A 16,172-nucleotide genomic window follows, 5' to 3' on the forward strand; every position below is an offset into this window, starting at 1 on the left:
ACCAGACACCTCAGGACTGAGGCCCTGCCAGATTTCAGACCTTGCCTGATTTCAGGTCGTGCGGTTTGGGTAATGGGTAGTTCAAGACAGGCCAGGTCGGGTGGGGTCAGGGGTCGCTCGGAACGTGGCAAGCAGCAGAGGGAATAGTTAGCCAGAAGTGTCAATGCACCGCCTAGCCGAATTGTCCAGGGAAGTTTCTTTTTAATTTTACTCAATTAAAATTGATGTGTGGCACATTCTAAAAACTGACTCATTTTCAGACAACTCTGGCTTTTGGGCAGCTGGATTTGAGGCACTATACTGTAACTGGCTTGGTCAGGTCACACACCCAGAAAGCAACCCATATGATTTTCCTTGCATTGAGGAAAAGCACGAATGGTCCTCATACAATCATCTGCTCCGATCTGCCTGATTTCCTTACACTTGTTCCACTTTGGCAATCCATTGCTTCTGGGCATTGACACAGGAAAATCTGTCCTGAGTTCCTCTTGTGAAAACCGATATGTAAAAAGATAATGCTCTTTATTATAAAAACTCTTTATTATATTTGAAATGACTCATGTAAAAATGCTGGAGTTGAAATTTAAGTATTTCTGAAGCAGTGCATTAGAGTCAGTGTTGTGTGTTTGTTTAATTTTTGACCATTTGCTCTCTTCTGCTACTCTCCGCTCCCAGTGGAATGTATGGTTCTCTTGGTGGATGACCCAGTGTTTCTTTTCATCCCCAGACATCGATGAGTGTCAGGATCCATCAAATTGCATTGATGGTCAATGCATTAACACTGATGGCTCGTACAACTGTTTCTGCACGTACCCAATGATTCTGGACTCTTCAGGGAAACGCTGCATTGAGCCTCCAGATACTATTGGTATGTCCCAGGAGCAGGAACAGCCCCAGAGTTGTCATTGTTGCAGAGATGCACATTTGTTTAATATTGCAAATTACATTTATAAAAGCACTTAATTTACATGGACTGCAGCCTGTTTAAAACCTACCTCTTTGTCCTGTTGTCTCTTTGTGACTCAGTGTGAACTCTCTCTCTCGGATGATGCTCCTGTGAAACGCCTTGGGATGTTTTACCAGACTAAAGGCGCTATAAAAATGCAAGCTGTTGTTATTTGGGTAGGCAGGGGGGAGGGGCAAGGAGAGTTGCATTTATAGAAAGGCCATTATGCAGCCTGATCTAATTGAAGGAACTCCTTACAGAAAGGTTAGTGAAAAACTGGAACACTTGCCCCAGCCACTGAGAAAGCTGTTGAAGCTTTGGTCAGTGGGTAATTTCAGAAGTGCGATTGGTAGACTTCTGTTGGATACGGTATTAAAGTTTATGGAACTGTGATGGGTAGCTGGGAGTTAAGTTCTAAAACAGCCATGATCTAATCAATTGGCAGAACAGGCTTGAGCGGCTGAATGACCTACTCCTGAGTTCCTGTGTTCCTGTTTCTATTACTGGGGTGGAGTACACTCATTCACCATTCAGAATAAGCAATGCAGTTTTGGTTAATTGGATTAGTTGATATTTATTTTTGTCCCTCACTATGAAACATGTCCTGTTGTGTCAGGCCAAATAGAAATACTCAAAGTGACATTAATACCAGCAAAAATAACTTTAACAACTGCACTGCTACTTTGTCACTGCACCAAACCAGTATAAGAACAGCCAAAGCCATCAAAGCTCCTGCTGGCTCAGTGGACTCCACTCCAGATAGCTGCCTCCTCTTCCTGAAAAAAAGACTTGCATTTATATAGCACTTCTCACAACCTCCGGGTATCTCAATGTGTTTTACAGCCAATGAAGTACTTTAGCAGTGCAGTCACTGTTTTAATGTAGGAGACACAGCAGGCAATGTGCACAGCAAACACCCACAATCAGTAACAAAAACAAAAATACCCGGAAAAACTCAGCAGGTCTGACAGCATTTGCGGAGAGGAATACAGTTAACGTTTCGAGTCCGTATGACTCTTCACCAGAACAGTAATGTGATTATGGCCAGATAATTTGTTCTTCTCGATGTTGATTGAGGGAAATATTGGCCACGACGCCGGGAATAACTTTCCTGCTTGTCTTCAAAATAGAGCCATGGCATCTTTTACATCCACCCAAACAGGTCCTCAGTTTAACATTTCGCCCAAAACACAGCACCTCCAACAGTGCAGTGCACCCTCAGTGCCGCACTGGAGCGTCAGCTTTGATTTTTGTTATCAAGCCCTGGAGTGGGACTTGAACCCAGAACCTTGTGACTCAGAGGCACGAGTCCTGCCAGCGGACACTCAGCGATTATGCCTCCTTGGAGCTAGAAGGGCTGTCGCAGTTCCCTGGTCATTTCCCCTATGTCCGTGTGCCCCCTGCTACTGCAAGGACTTAACACTCAGATGTGAGATACGTTGGGGTGTCCGACTGTGTTGCATAAATCTGCTTCCCCAACTGCTGTGCTGGGGGTTGGGGGGGAGGGGGGGTGGCGGGGGTTGGGTGGGGTGGGGACGTGGTAGCGGGAGGTCAGGCACTGCTGAGGTACATTCATCCGAAGTTTGCTAAGATCTGGAAAAGCAGCAGCTGTACAAACAGCCATTGTCCTGCTGTCCAAGGCTTCTTGCTTTAAAGTCCTCTTTATTTTTTGGACTCATTTCACTGGCTTATCGGTGAATTGCCACCCACACAGAGGAAAATATTTTGTCTTTCATGGTTTGAGAGACCAGTGAATGATCACTCCTGTGGTGGCTGGAGGCAGTTAAAATGTGCACATGACCCCGATTTCTTTCTTTCCCACCAATGTTTCACTGTTTCAGTGCCCCACAGGTTGCTTTTAACATAAGCCCACTTTCCCTGGTAACCTTCAAAAGAGTGATGCTTAAGATGGATAAAAGATTTGAGAGGGTGGATAGAGAGAGAAACAATTTCTTCATGTGGTGGGGGAGTCCAGAAATAAGGGGGCATAACCCTAAAATAGGAGCCAGGCAATAAAGGAGCGTTACGAGAAAATAGGCAAAGGTTCGTGTAATTCTGAAACTCTGTCCCTCTAAAAGCTGCGGAGACTGGGGATCAATGAAAAATTATAAAACTGAGCTTGATTAACTTTTGTCAGGCAAGGGTATTAAGGGTTAGGGAACTGAGGAAGGGGTAGATGAGGTTAAAATACAGACCAGCCATGATCTAGCTGAATGGTGGAACAGTCCCAAGGGGCTGAATGACCTCCTCCTGTTCAAGTGTGGCTAGAAACAAGAATGAGAGAAACCGTGGAGCGCGTGTATGTTTATTCACAGAGCAAAGGCTAATTGCGATATTGATTGTCATCCTTCCCTAACGTTTGCTTTTTCAGAACAAACCGATGAAGAGAATGTTTGCTGGCAGGCAGTGAGCAGTCAGGTTGTGTGTGGCTCGCCCTTGGTGGGAAGGAGGACTACTTACACCGAGTGCTGCTGTATGTACGGCGAAGCATGGGGTATGGACTGTGCCCTTTGCCCCCTGAGAAACACAGGTGAGCAACATTCGTCAGGCCATCTATACTTAACGCAAATCCGAAGGCTAGACATGAAGGGGAAGAAAATGATCAAAGGTGTATTGTAAGGACATATTTCCCAGTAATTTGAGTGCAAATTGCTACTCAGTAAGCCCGAAAGAGTGACGTGAGAGTTGGGACTGTTGTGTTTTTTTTTTAAAAGGTCTGATAATTGGGAGGGCACAGTCAAAACCCTGACTGGGATTTTTCAGATGGGGGAGTTCCCCTCCCCGCCATCCACGGAGCCAACAGCCAACACATTGCCGCTGATACTGGGCTGCCCCACAGCCGTTTAAGGCTCCAACGAGTGTTAACTGGCTGGAGGTGGGACGTTCGTCCCTCACTCGAGAGGAAGGCCCACCTCAGAGCGGCTGGCCAAGCTGAGTGGCCGGCCGCTCTCTAGTCCCAGCAGCACCAGAAGCAGCAGTGGACGGGGACTGGGACTGCAAGCAGCCCCCAGAGTCTAAGCCCCGGGAACCCAGGACCAGGTAAGCTTTGTGAGGGAGGGTAGGGGGTGTCTCAGGGCCGGGAGGTGAGGTGAGCCTCTTGGGGGGGGGTGGTTGGAGTTGGGTGGGGGTGTTGGTTGAGGGGGGGGTGGACGAAGCACCCGGAGAGGCCAGAACTTGGTGTGGGGTGGTGGAGGGGGGGGGGATGCGGTGGTGCCTTATGTTGAAAGGAGGCAGCTGATGGAGGCCTCCACCCCTTGCTGCCCGAGGCCTGTGAGCAGGGCCACCTTTCGGGCTTCCCCTCCCTCTGCCCCTGAACTCCTTCCACCAACCTGAGGCTGGGTGGGTAATGGTCGTTAACGGCCTCAGTTGGGGCAAAGGCCAGGGGTGGGGGTTGGGGGATGCGGGGAGTGGTAGGGCCAGCCTAGGCCTCACCTGTCCCACTGTAAAATTGCAGAGAGGTCGGGGTGGACGAGAGCCTGGTGGGAAGGCCATCGAAGAGTTTTACAGCCGCTGCACTCCCCCCACCCCCACCACACAAACACACACACACACACACACACACCCCCCCCACACCCCTACAAACCTGTCAGCGGGGGAAAATCAAACTCTGCCGCAGGTGATCTTTTTTCAAATTTACTGTAAACTTGTATTCACATTGCCTGGAAACGCTGCATCCGAACCCATGGCAGCGACACCGTGCACTCATAACTTGTGAGCTTTGCACTTTCTGCTTTCTGACCGTGGGCTGGAATGTAAGAAGCAAGAAATCCAGTGAGGGAGAAACTGGGTGTCATTCAGTTCATTCGCGTCACGCATCTCAGATACTGATGGGTGTTGGCTCTTACAGCTCCTGCTGGCACAAAGATTGACTCCAGACAGAGGTTTGACATGCGGTTTTTATGGCCCCAGGGATAATTGAAAGTTGCTTAAGTGGCGTTCTCATGACCTTATTTTGATCATGATTTATAATCATTTCCAGGTATTCATGAATCATTCCACTTTCAATCGCTCCACTTCAGAATAACCACTATTTTTTATTTAGTCACTCTGGGGTATGCTGACTGGCAGCCTGCAATATAATGAGCCAATGTCTGTGCTATTTTTTTGTCTCTCTTTACCCACTTACAAGGGCACTGTCAGTTGCAACAGGGTGACAGTCCCGTTCTGAGTGACACTGGAAATTTAGTGGCAACTTGGGAATGGATTGGGAGTGTCCAAACTGATTTCAGATAACATTTTACAGACAACAAACTTTGTTGGGGGGGGTGGGGGGAGGTGAAACGATGCTCTAGTTTTCCGGCAGATCTGGGGAAGCAGAGCAAGAAATGTCCTTGTACACACACACACACACACACACACACACACACACACACACACTCTCTCCTGTATCTCTTGCCATCTTTCCCCTTCTTCCGAAGGAGAGTCTCTGTGATACAAGATCCTTGCCCTGCACCCTTGGGTACGCAGATGGTATGGAATTAAGGGACCTCCTAATGATGACATGACACTGCCATGCATGATTGCACATTTATGTTGCTATTCCGACATGCAGGCTGCAGTACAAAAGCAGATACACATCAGCCTGTCCACGTACGTATTTTCTGTGCATTCACTCATAGCAGCATTGCACGCACTGTCTAATTTTAAAACGACACTTTAAAAGCATTGATGCAGTAGCTTGCCCTGGGAGACTTTGGACACACAGATATGCACTGGGATTAATTCTTGATACTGGCCGTGTCTTCCTGATAATTGGATAATAATGTGACAAGAGTGAATTTGTTTAGCATTATATCCATCAACGTGCGCTGCTTCTGGATTGACCCAGACATGAAACCAAATCCAAAGGTCTAGCCTCTTTGTTCCAGCACTAAACTGAAGCGCAGGAATTTCCTGATTTGAGACTGCATATTATAAGAGACTGGCAGGTATGTCAGGTCTGCTACTGCCACCTACTGACAGTGTGAACAAAGCGCCATCCAAAATCATCAGGATTAAATCCGGTAATGCTGAGAAATTCAACATTACACCAAATTGTAGGATTTCCAAAATCACGCCCTAAAAACCTGATCCCTTTTCTCTACAGCAGAGACTACCCTGCAATAGTAAATTCAATGTTGAGAAGTGTTTGGGGATGTCACAAATGTACGACTGGGTGCTATACAAATACAGGTCTGCACACAGCAGCAGCAGGGTGTGCCGGCCACAATATGTGCAGCAGCTCAGCCAGACTCCTTCAGCGGTACCTCCCAAACCGGCGACCTTTACCATCTAGGAGGACAAGGGCAGCAGGTGCATGGGATCAGCACCATCTGCAAGTTCCCTTCCAAGTCATGTATTTCCTGACTTGGAAATATATCGACATTCCTTCATCGTCGCTGGGACAAAATCCTGGAACTCCCTTCCGAACATCACTGCACGGACTGCAGCAGTTCATGGAGGCAGCACACCACCGCCTTCTCAAGGGAAATTAGAAATGGATAATAAATGCTGGCCCCTGCCAGAAACGCCTGCGTCCCCATGAAAGGATAAGAAAAGAAAGTATTTTTTCCCCTTCTGAACCATAACTGAAAAGCCTTAATGCAGTTGGGATTCTTGGGTTACTTGCAGCTGTCCACCTGCTTTGTTGGCAGGGCTCCCGTGTGACTCCATCCAGCAGGATATCTGGCAGTAACAACAGGGTTTTAGGCACTTAACCATTGTACTACAGAATAGACACATAGGGAAGAATTTTCCTGTCGGTGTGCAGGGGTGGGTCCTGGACATCTGCGCGTAAAATGACCCGCGATGACTTCGGGTGAGTGTCCTGATGTCTCCACGCGCCATCGCGATATTTCGTTGGGCGGGCGTGCGATGGTATCCGCTGTGCGCCCACCATTAATTAACGGGCCAATAAAGGCCTTTGACTCACCAATCGACGCCGATTTTCCGGCGCCCGTGTGATGTTCGGGTCGTCACACAGGCTCAGTGGGCAGCTGGGTAGGACACATTTGCATAAAACTCATCCATGGGCGGGATAAGAGGGCTCAGTGGGGTTGCGAGTGTTCTCTGTCAAATATTAATGTTTCAAAGTTACTGATACTCGTCTGTGTGATCTGCAGTATTCAAAACGCACACCAGCTGCTTTGTCTGGACTGTTAACCTTCAGGTCAACACTCCGCAGTGAGGAATCTTTTTTGGGCCTGCAGGTTTCAGCAAGTCTTCCCTTAGCCTGGGAATGGGAGCTGAACTCTCCACTGGAGGCAGCTTCTCTGAGGAGGAGGGGAGGGCTGGAAGGAGGAGGAGGCCAGAAGTGCACATTCAGCCTCCAGGGGAGCCACCTTTGGGAGCACAGGCGCAGGCACAAGGGGTGCAGGGCCAAGAGGTGGGCCAAGGCAGAAGGGGCCGCAGAAGACACCACTATCCTGCTGCCAGGGTATATAGGCGGCGAAGCATCCACCTCAGTATGTCTGAGGTGCAGTACCGAAGGAGGCTATGTCTCTCAAGGGAGACAGTCAACTATATCTGTCAGACGATTGGCCTGAGATCTCCACTAACTGTGTGGATGGACACCCCATGCCAGTGGCTCTAAAGGCCACAGCTTCCCTCAACTTGTATACCTCTGGCTTCTTCCAGGGCTCAGTGGGTGATCTTTGCGGTGTCTCCCAATCAGCTGTCCACACTTGTGTCAAGCAGGTTACAGACGCTCTGTTCAGGTGTGCATTGACCTTCATCCACTACCGTTGGGACCAGGCAAGTCAGACACAGCGAGCCAGAGCCTTCGCAGCGATTGCTGGCTTCCCCGCATCCAGGGTGCTATAGAATCACAGAATTTCACAGTGCTGAAGAGGCCCTTCGGCCCATCGAGTCTGCACTGACACGTGAGAAACACCTGACCTACCTACCTAATCCCATTTACCAGCTCTTGGCCCATAGCCTTGAATGTTATGACGTGCCAAGTGCTCATCCAGGTACTTCTTAAAGGATGTGAGGCAGCCCACCTCCACCATCCTCCCAGGCAGTGCATTCCAGACCGTCACCACCCTCTGGGTAAAAAAGTTTTCCCTCACATCCCCCCTAAACCTCCTGCCCCTCACCTTGAACTTATGTCCCCTCGTGACTGACCCTTCAACTAAGGGGAACAGCTGCTCCCTATCTACCTTGTCCATGCCCCTTATAATGAAGGCGCCATCATCAACAGGAAGGGCTTCCACTCCATGAATGTGCAGATAGTGTGTGATCACAGGATGGTGATTCTACAAGTCTGTGCAAGGTACCCAGGCAGCTCCCACGAAGCCTACATCCTCAGACACTCCCAGGTCTCTTCAGTGCTCCGGCCCGGCTGGATGGATGGCTGCTGGGTGATGAGGGTTATCCCCGTCAAAAAGTGGCTCATGACACCTCTCCGCCATCCAAAAACAGAAGCTGAGCAGCGGTACAATAGGAGCCATGCCTCCATAAGGGCTATGGTGGAGAGAACCATCGGTTCCGATACCTGGACCACTCAGGGGGCGCACTCCAGTACCCCCCAGATAGTGTGTCGCTAATAGTGGTTGCATGCTGTGCTCTTCACAATCTTGCATTGGAAGGGGGGACACTGTGGATGATGAAGATGTAGACGCAGTGGCTGCAGCTGCACACGATGAGCCCAGCAGTGAGTATGAGGATGAGCACGTATAGGGAAATGCTGAGGGGGTAGACGCTGACCCGGGTGTACTCCAGGGAGGCAGGAACACCCACAAGGCTTTAATCCAAAGAAGCTTCAGCTAGCCCACCACAGATAGACCACCAGGACAAGCCTGGGCTGTAGGCTCCATATTTGAGACCTAAGTGCAAAATCTGCCTGGTTAGGAACAGCAACTAAGGTCCTTGTTAATAAAGCTGAATGTCCAACAAAGCACTCATAACATTTTTGGAAACCATACACATGCAGAAGGAAAAAGGCACCCTCAGCCATGGTCACATGTCTGAATTTAATATCACAGCCAAAGAAACTTAATGAAACAAAATAACAAGGGTGTTCAAAGTCAAAGGAAATGATAAAGACTTCATCTTGGGCCAACACAGAAACACCAGTGATAAACCTGTGGTGTGTCTAAGGTGCCTTATAGCTCCTCCAGCGAGTGTGAAGTGCCCTCACCACTGTGCCCCGGAACACTAGCCAATGTTCAAGTTCCCAACGAGGTGCTAGTATCTGTGCTGGTGCCTGCCTGGCAGAGATGGTGTGGCGCTGGTGAGATTTCAGGGCCCTCAGGTATGAAAGGGGGCCTCTGCTGCTCCTCCTCCCAACCCTGCTCCGATGAAGATGAAAGGAAGAACAAGGACATTGGATCAATTAACGTCGAGACCATGTCAATCTGCATCCTTGTCCCCCGGATCATTATGCGGTCATCCTTCCATGAGCAATGATCAAGCCATATTGCAAAACTAAATCAATTAACATTCAGCACTGCCATGGCTGTTGGGAGAACAATGCTGACCTCACTGCTGGGCTTAAATACCCGGCCGTGGCACCCCACCCTCACCAACACCAGTGGACCTGGGCACATGGTGTCTCTCCAAATCCAGGGCCTCCTGCTCGAACTGGCTGAGAATGGCGATCTGTGCTTGACCGCCACCAGTCCTCACACATTCTGCCACGTTATGAGTATTCTTCTCCTGAAAATGAGAGAAAAGCATTGATTAGTGCAAATTGTACATGGACACATGGACTCTCTTCGTGGACGTCCCACCCCAACCAGAGTGGGACATATCGGGGCTTCAATACCTCCTCACCCGCTGCTGCCAAACACTCACACAAAGATGCTAGGCCTGTTCCCCACCCCCCCCCCCGCCCCCCACAGCCTTGAACATACGCTGCCTACATCACATTAGGCACCACATGGTATATCCTTCCATAGCAAGGAGACGCAAGCACTCAGAGGGCAGAGCGCAGCAGATAGTTCATTGCCACACCATATTGAAGCTCCCCTCCCAGCCTGTCATCACCCTGACTTGGACATGTCCTGCAGTTCAAGCACAGCCCCTAAGTGCAGCTCCTCCAGGTTGCCCCCAAACCAGTCATGTGGGATTCAGTGTATCACATGCTGCGGGGGCAGAACCCATCTCTTCACCACCCTCTCAGGCTGACCTCAGCATGGGCAATATCTGCTGGCCCACCCAGCGAAGGACTTATGCTGTCAATGATCCAATGCAGTCATTACACTCAGAATTTGGGTGGGGGTGGCGCTGGGCAGCAGTGGGCGGGGGGTAAGCCGACCTGTTGGGTTAAGTGACCAATGCCAACATGGTGCTAACCCTTCCAGAGCGCAACAAATTGTTGAAGCTCTTGCGGCACTGGACCCAGGTGCACCGCACCACATTGCGGGAGCTCACCACCTCCGCCAGCTCCTCCCAGGCAGGTTTCGTCATGTGTGGGGGGCCTCCTCCCCCCATCCTGGGGAACCAGCATCTCCTACTGTGCTGCCACCTCCTCAAGGAGGCCAACAAGACAGTCATCGAAAAAATGAGGGGCACACTGGCCCGCCGCTCTACCCTCCGGCCTGGCCTGCCCCGATGGCCTAGCCTCCGGCCTGGCCTGCCCCGATGGCCTAGCCTCCGGCCTGGCCTGCCCCGATGGCCTAGCCTCCGGCCTGGCCTGCCCCGATGGCCTAGCCTCCGGCCTGGCCTGCCCCGATGGCCTAGCCTCCGGCCTGGCCTGCCCCGATGGCCTAGCCTCCGGCCTGGCCTGCCCCGATGGCCTAGCCTCCGGCCTGGCCTGCCCCGATGGCCTAGCCTCCGGCCTGGCCTGCCCCGATGGCCTAGCCTCCGGCCTGGCCTGCCCCGATGGCCTAGCCTCCGGCCTGGCCTGCCCCGATGGCCTAGCCTCCGGCCTGGCCTGCCCCGATGGCCTAGCCTCCGGCCTGGCCTGCCCCGATGGCCTACCCTCCGGCCTGGCCTGCCCTGATGGCCTAGCCTCCGGATTTGCATGAACTTCATTACCCCTCTGCAGAGCCATAGCGAGCAGCCTTTCTGAGGCTGCCAGGCCTTCCTTTATACAGGCCGTTGGGTTGCCATTGAACCCGATGGCCTGAGCATGCCTGCTGCTGCCCGCCCACTCTCGCTATGCAAGGGCATCGTGAAGTACGCTGGTCGGGCCTTAATTGGCTAGCCGGTGTAAAATGGCGGCGCGGACCCAATCGCGAACGGCGATCAGGTCCACGCCTGCTCCCACTCCACTCCCCTGCCAACCAGAAAATTCAGCCCATCAGAATATAGGAACATTAGCTGGTCCCAAAGCACAAAATATCACATACCAATCGTGCCCCTCCATCTCCTCCTCTGTCAACTATCCACTCAGCTCCCTCTTGAATTTGCTTACATACGATAATAGCAGATGGACTAACATATTCTCCATAATGTGTTCCAACGGTTTTTGGAGGCACTTTTCCCTGTATCGAAAGTGCTTTCCTGAGATCTTTGCGTGCTGTAGAACCTTGCAGTGCTGGGGTGCAGGAGAAAGTAAAAAGAAGGCACTCTCAATAGCAGAATCCTTTCAGGTAATTAGCCAGAATCCATGGTGGGCCACAGGCATCTCTCTCCATTAGGGAGAGACAATTGGGTTATGTAGATTGAGGGGCATGCTTCTCATCAAGCGTCGAGTAAGGTAAGGGGACAGGTCCCCATGAACTACCACAGCTGGTAGAGGGATGCCATTGGAATCATTCTGCTCCACACTCTAGCCATCTAGTCGCTTTAACAGTTTAAACGTTGACGCAATGTTTGTTCCCCTCTTGTCCCAAACTGTTGAAAGGAAGAACAAACTTGCATTGATAGAGCACCTTTCACATCCTTAGGATGTGGTTACCATCGCAGCTACGCATTGTTTTGCCAGGTAAACGAACAGCCATTTTATCATTGTCCATAAGCAATGGGAGAAGTGCCTAACTAGGCAGCTTTTGGTGGTGTTGGTTAAGGAATAAGTGTTGGCCAGGAAATTGTGAAACCTTCCCCACTCTTTGAATTTGTGCCATGATATCTTTTACAGCTACTAGGACAGGCAGAGAGAATCTCGCTTTCACGTATTAGATGGTATCTCCAACAAATGTCATCCAAGGTGATGTTCTCAAATTCTAGAGCGGGCTTTTTTATTTAAATTGTTTTGGGATATAGGCAACACTGACAGGGCAGCATTTATTACCCATTTGTGGTTACCCTGTGAAGAATAGGAGTCAATCACAAAGTGTAGGGACTGCAGTCATATGTAGACCAGATCAAGACCAGTATACCTCACACTCACTTAGCAAAGTGAATCGTCTATGGAGAGCTTAAGTCCAGTGTTCGCTGTTATGGATGGTCAATGGGAGCACTACAAGGGCACCCTGAAGATTTCACTCAGGAGTTTTGATATTGACTTTGAGTCCTGAGAGGAACTTGCCCAGAGTCGCTGCACTTGGCGCAACCCGAGAGAAAACGCAAGGAGAAGAAACGCTGAGCCAGCAACCTGTCCAAAATTCAATCATCTGCGGTACCATGTCCTAGATGCAGCAGAACCTTCCAGGAAGATTTTCCTTTTGAGTCACTTAATTACCCACTAGAACCATATCAAACAACTCAGATGATGAACGTGGTCATCTTCGCCTCGAAGGATGAGCAGGAAAATCACAAGAACACTCGGGAATTTGTGGAGCTGTGCTCAGCTTCTCTGATGCCAGTTTACAAAGGACCAGATTTTATTGAATTGAATTTCAAACCTTGCTGCAGTGAGATCTGAACCCACAACCCCTCTGGGTTACTGATCCAGTACCATAACCACCAGATTACCACAAACCAAACCACACCTGGACTCAGGGTAAGAGCACCACCACCTGAGCCAAGATGATATTTGAAGTGCTGAATGTACAAGGGTTCCTACCGCAAGTAGAAAATGCAGGTCACCACAGCAAACTCTGTCAACATAACTGGATCAGGGGAGTTCAGCATCCATGAGGCAGTTCCGCACATTCACAGTTAAATCAATCTCTCTTATCCGGAAGGTAGATACATAGTCTTAGAGAAAATTGAGTTTGTGGGCTGAAATTTCTGGCAGTCATTGGGACACCATCGTCGGGGCAGTGTGGGGATCCCGGGGCAATGTGGGGATCCCGGGGCAGTGTGGGGATCCCGGGGCAATGTGGGAATCCCGGGCCCCTGGGTGTCATCGGGTTACCTAATTGGCCCCCTTCATGTTCGGTCATCAGGCTCCAGAGGTGGGAGGCCCAGTCAGAGACCCACAGCACAGGACGACCGGCAGTCCCATTGGGAGAGGTGGGCGCTGCTGAGGCAGAAAGGCGAGGGCACCTAAACATGGAAGCTCTCTCGGACCCCATCCGTAAATTTGAGAATGACGAGGGCCACAGCTGGTAGGGTCATCAGCGTGGAGAGGAAACCCTTCCACAGGATTGGTTCTGGCTGCGACTGGGTCCTTTCATCCTGGTGGCTCCTTCATTGGGGCATGGAGTCTCCAATTCTGACATCCTAGCCTACCTGCAGGAGGCTGCCTCCAAGGTAAGTGCTGCATGCAAAGGGTGTTTTAATGATGCTTTTAAGAAAATACGTATTTACTTACGGAAAGCAGTGAGATGGATGTGCCTGCTTCTCACTGTAGAGTCCAACTATCCTTGTCAGGAGCACCGAGAGAGCAAGGCACGGAAACAGCAGGACATTAGAAAGCAGAGAAAGCACGAGGGGAGAGTAGGGGCATTTGGAAGAACAGAGCCCGGGGAATCATGAAGGGAGCAATCGAGCTGCTGTGGCAGAGCGGCACCATGGTGAGGGGAAGAGCATCCCTCTCGTCACCACCCATTTGGTTAGTCCTGACCACCGCACTTGCAGCTGCCGCCCGCCTGTAAAGCCAGCCCTGGGCCACAGAGCCCGTGGAAACTCTCCACTGGCCCCCGTTTGAGAACCGCTGCTTTAAGAGGAATTACATATCTGCATGGAAGGAACCTGAGAACAGACCAGTCCATCCTGTAGGCTGGGGATAGTGTGAGGTACAGAGAGAACTCAGAAAGGGCAAAAGTAGAAATTGACCAAGAGAAATGACATAAATTCAGTGGGGAGAGGAAGTCCAAAAGTATCTTAAATCGCAAAACATAAGATATCTTTGTGTTCAAGAAAATAGTACCCTTCATTCATAAGGAACAGGAGTAGGCCATTCAGCCCCTTAAAACTGTCCCACACCATTCAATTCAATCTGCATCTTAACTCCAATCATTGTACGCTCTCCTCCCGCAAGTTTTGCTGCTTTACATCATCTCTCTGTGGCCTTTTGTTTGTTTTTTTCAATGGCCTACTTTCTGCTTCGCTCTGCTTGTAAGCATTTTAAAATTTGCATTTTGAAAATGTACATATTGTCACAGGCATTCAAACAACCTCAAAGTAGCTGTCAGATTGAGTGTGTGATGATGAGCCACTTCATCTGTTATTCATGTAGTGGCATCCTTTGCATTCTCTCAACAACATTCACAGTGATATTCACTCTCCCAAGGGCAAGGTAACATTGTTGGCACGTAACTAAAATGATGACTAGATAAAAATGATGAATATTGTCAAATAAGGAATGAATGTGCTCTGCCTCAGTTTTGTTGGTGTTGTAGCCTTCAATAGTAGATTGTCCTTCTGAAGCTTTTTATGGCAATGTTCAGAAAAGGTTAGCAAAGGGCCTTTTATACAAATGCTTTAGCAGGGACAGAACTGTACAAAGTCCATGCTTTACCAGAGGCTGTGATTTATCAATGGACACAAATAAAATAGCCCCTGGTATTAGATAACATACGGTATTCCAACAATACAAGGTGCAAGATTGGAGAACCATAGAACAATACAACGTACAATACAATGGCCATTCAGCCCATTGAGTCAGCGCTGGGTCTTTCAAAGAGCAATCCAGTTAGCCCCACTACCCCACCCCCACAGACACCCCCTCCCCATTCCGTTCTCCCCCTATATCTCTGCAGTTTTTCTTTAAATATTTATCCAATTCCCTTTTAAAAGTTACTACTGAATCGGTTTCCACCATTCTATTGAGCAGTGCGTTCACAGTCCTAATCGCTTGTATAAAACCTTTCCACATGTTGTCGCTGCTTATCGACCCTTCAGCTATTGGGCAGACCCTTTAAGAGATTTAATGGACCCAGTAAATGGTCACCTTAGCAGGCTGGGATCCAATCACTTGCACGATATGAAGAGTGATGCAATGATGCACAATATGAAGAGTGATGCAGTGATGCACAATATGAAGTGGTGCACGATATGAAGAGTGATGCAGTGATGCACGATAAGAAGAGTGATGCACGATATGAAGAGTGATGCAGTGATGCACGATATGAAGAGTGATGCAGTGATGCACGATATGAAGAGTGATGCACGATATGAAGAGTGATGCAGTGATGCACAATATGAAGAGTGATGCATGATATGAAGGGTGATGCGGTGATGCACGATATGAAGAGTGATGCACAATATGAAGAGTGATGCACGATATGAACAGTGATGCACGATATGAACAGTGATACAGTGATGCACGATATGAAGAGTGATGCACGATATGAAGAGTGATGCACGATATGAAGAGTGATGCACGATATGAAGAGTGATGCACGATATGAAGAGTGATGCACGATATGAAGAGTGATGCACGATATGAAGAGTGATGCAGTGATGCACGATATGAAGAGTGATGCAGTGATGCACGATATGAAGAGTGATGCAGTGATGCACGATATGAAGAGTGATGCAGTGATGCACGATATGATGTGATGCACGATATGAAGAGTGATGCACGATATGAAGAATGATGCACGATATGAAGAATGATGCAGTGATGCACAATATGGAGAGTGAGGCACGATATGAAGAGTGATGCACGATATGAAGAGTGATGCACGATATGAAGCGTGATGCACGATATGAAGCGTGATGCACGATATGAAGAGTGATGCACGATATGAAGAGTGATGCACGATATGAAGAGTGATGCACGATATGAAGAGTGATGCACGATATGAAGAGTGATGCAGTGATGCACGATATGAAGAGTGATGCACGATATGAAGAGTGCACGGTATGAAGAGTGATGCACGATATGAAGAGTGATGCAGTGATGCACGATAAGAGTGATGCAGTGATGCACGATATGAAGAGTGATGCATGATATGAAGAGTGATGCACGATATGAAGAATGATGCACGATATGAAGAGCGATGCACGATATGAAGAGCGATGCACG

General features: G+C 49.4%; 1 protein-coding gene across 5 annotated transcripts in view; it reads left to right on the forward strand.

The window, feature by feature from the left end:
• ltbp1 (latent transforming growth factor beta binding protein 1) overlaps positions 1–16,172 on the forward strand; it is a 383,746-nt gene that overhangs the window by 330,403 nt on the left and 37,171 nt on the right. For all 5 annotated transcript variants that reach the window (XM_041215598.1, XM_041215616.1, XM_041215607.1 and 2 more), the window contains 2 exons: positions 728–868; positions 3,318–3,476. In XM_041215598.1, the coding sequence (XP_041071532.1) occupies positions 728–868; positions 3,318–3,476 (300 nt within the window). The remainder of the gene's footprint in view (positions 1–727; positions 869–3,317; positions 3,477–16,172) is intronic.

Source organism: Carcharodon carcharias, chromosome 2 (genome assembly GCF_017639515.1).
Source record: "Carcharodon carcharias isolate sCarCar2 chromosome 2, sCarCar2.pri, whole genome shotgun sequence".
Lineage (NCBI taxonomy): Eukaryota > Metazoa > Chordata > Chondrichthyes > Lamniformes > Lamnidae > Carcharodon > Carcharodon carcharias.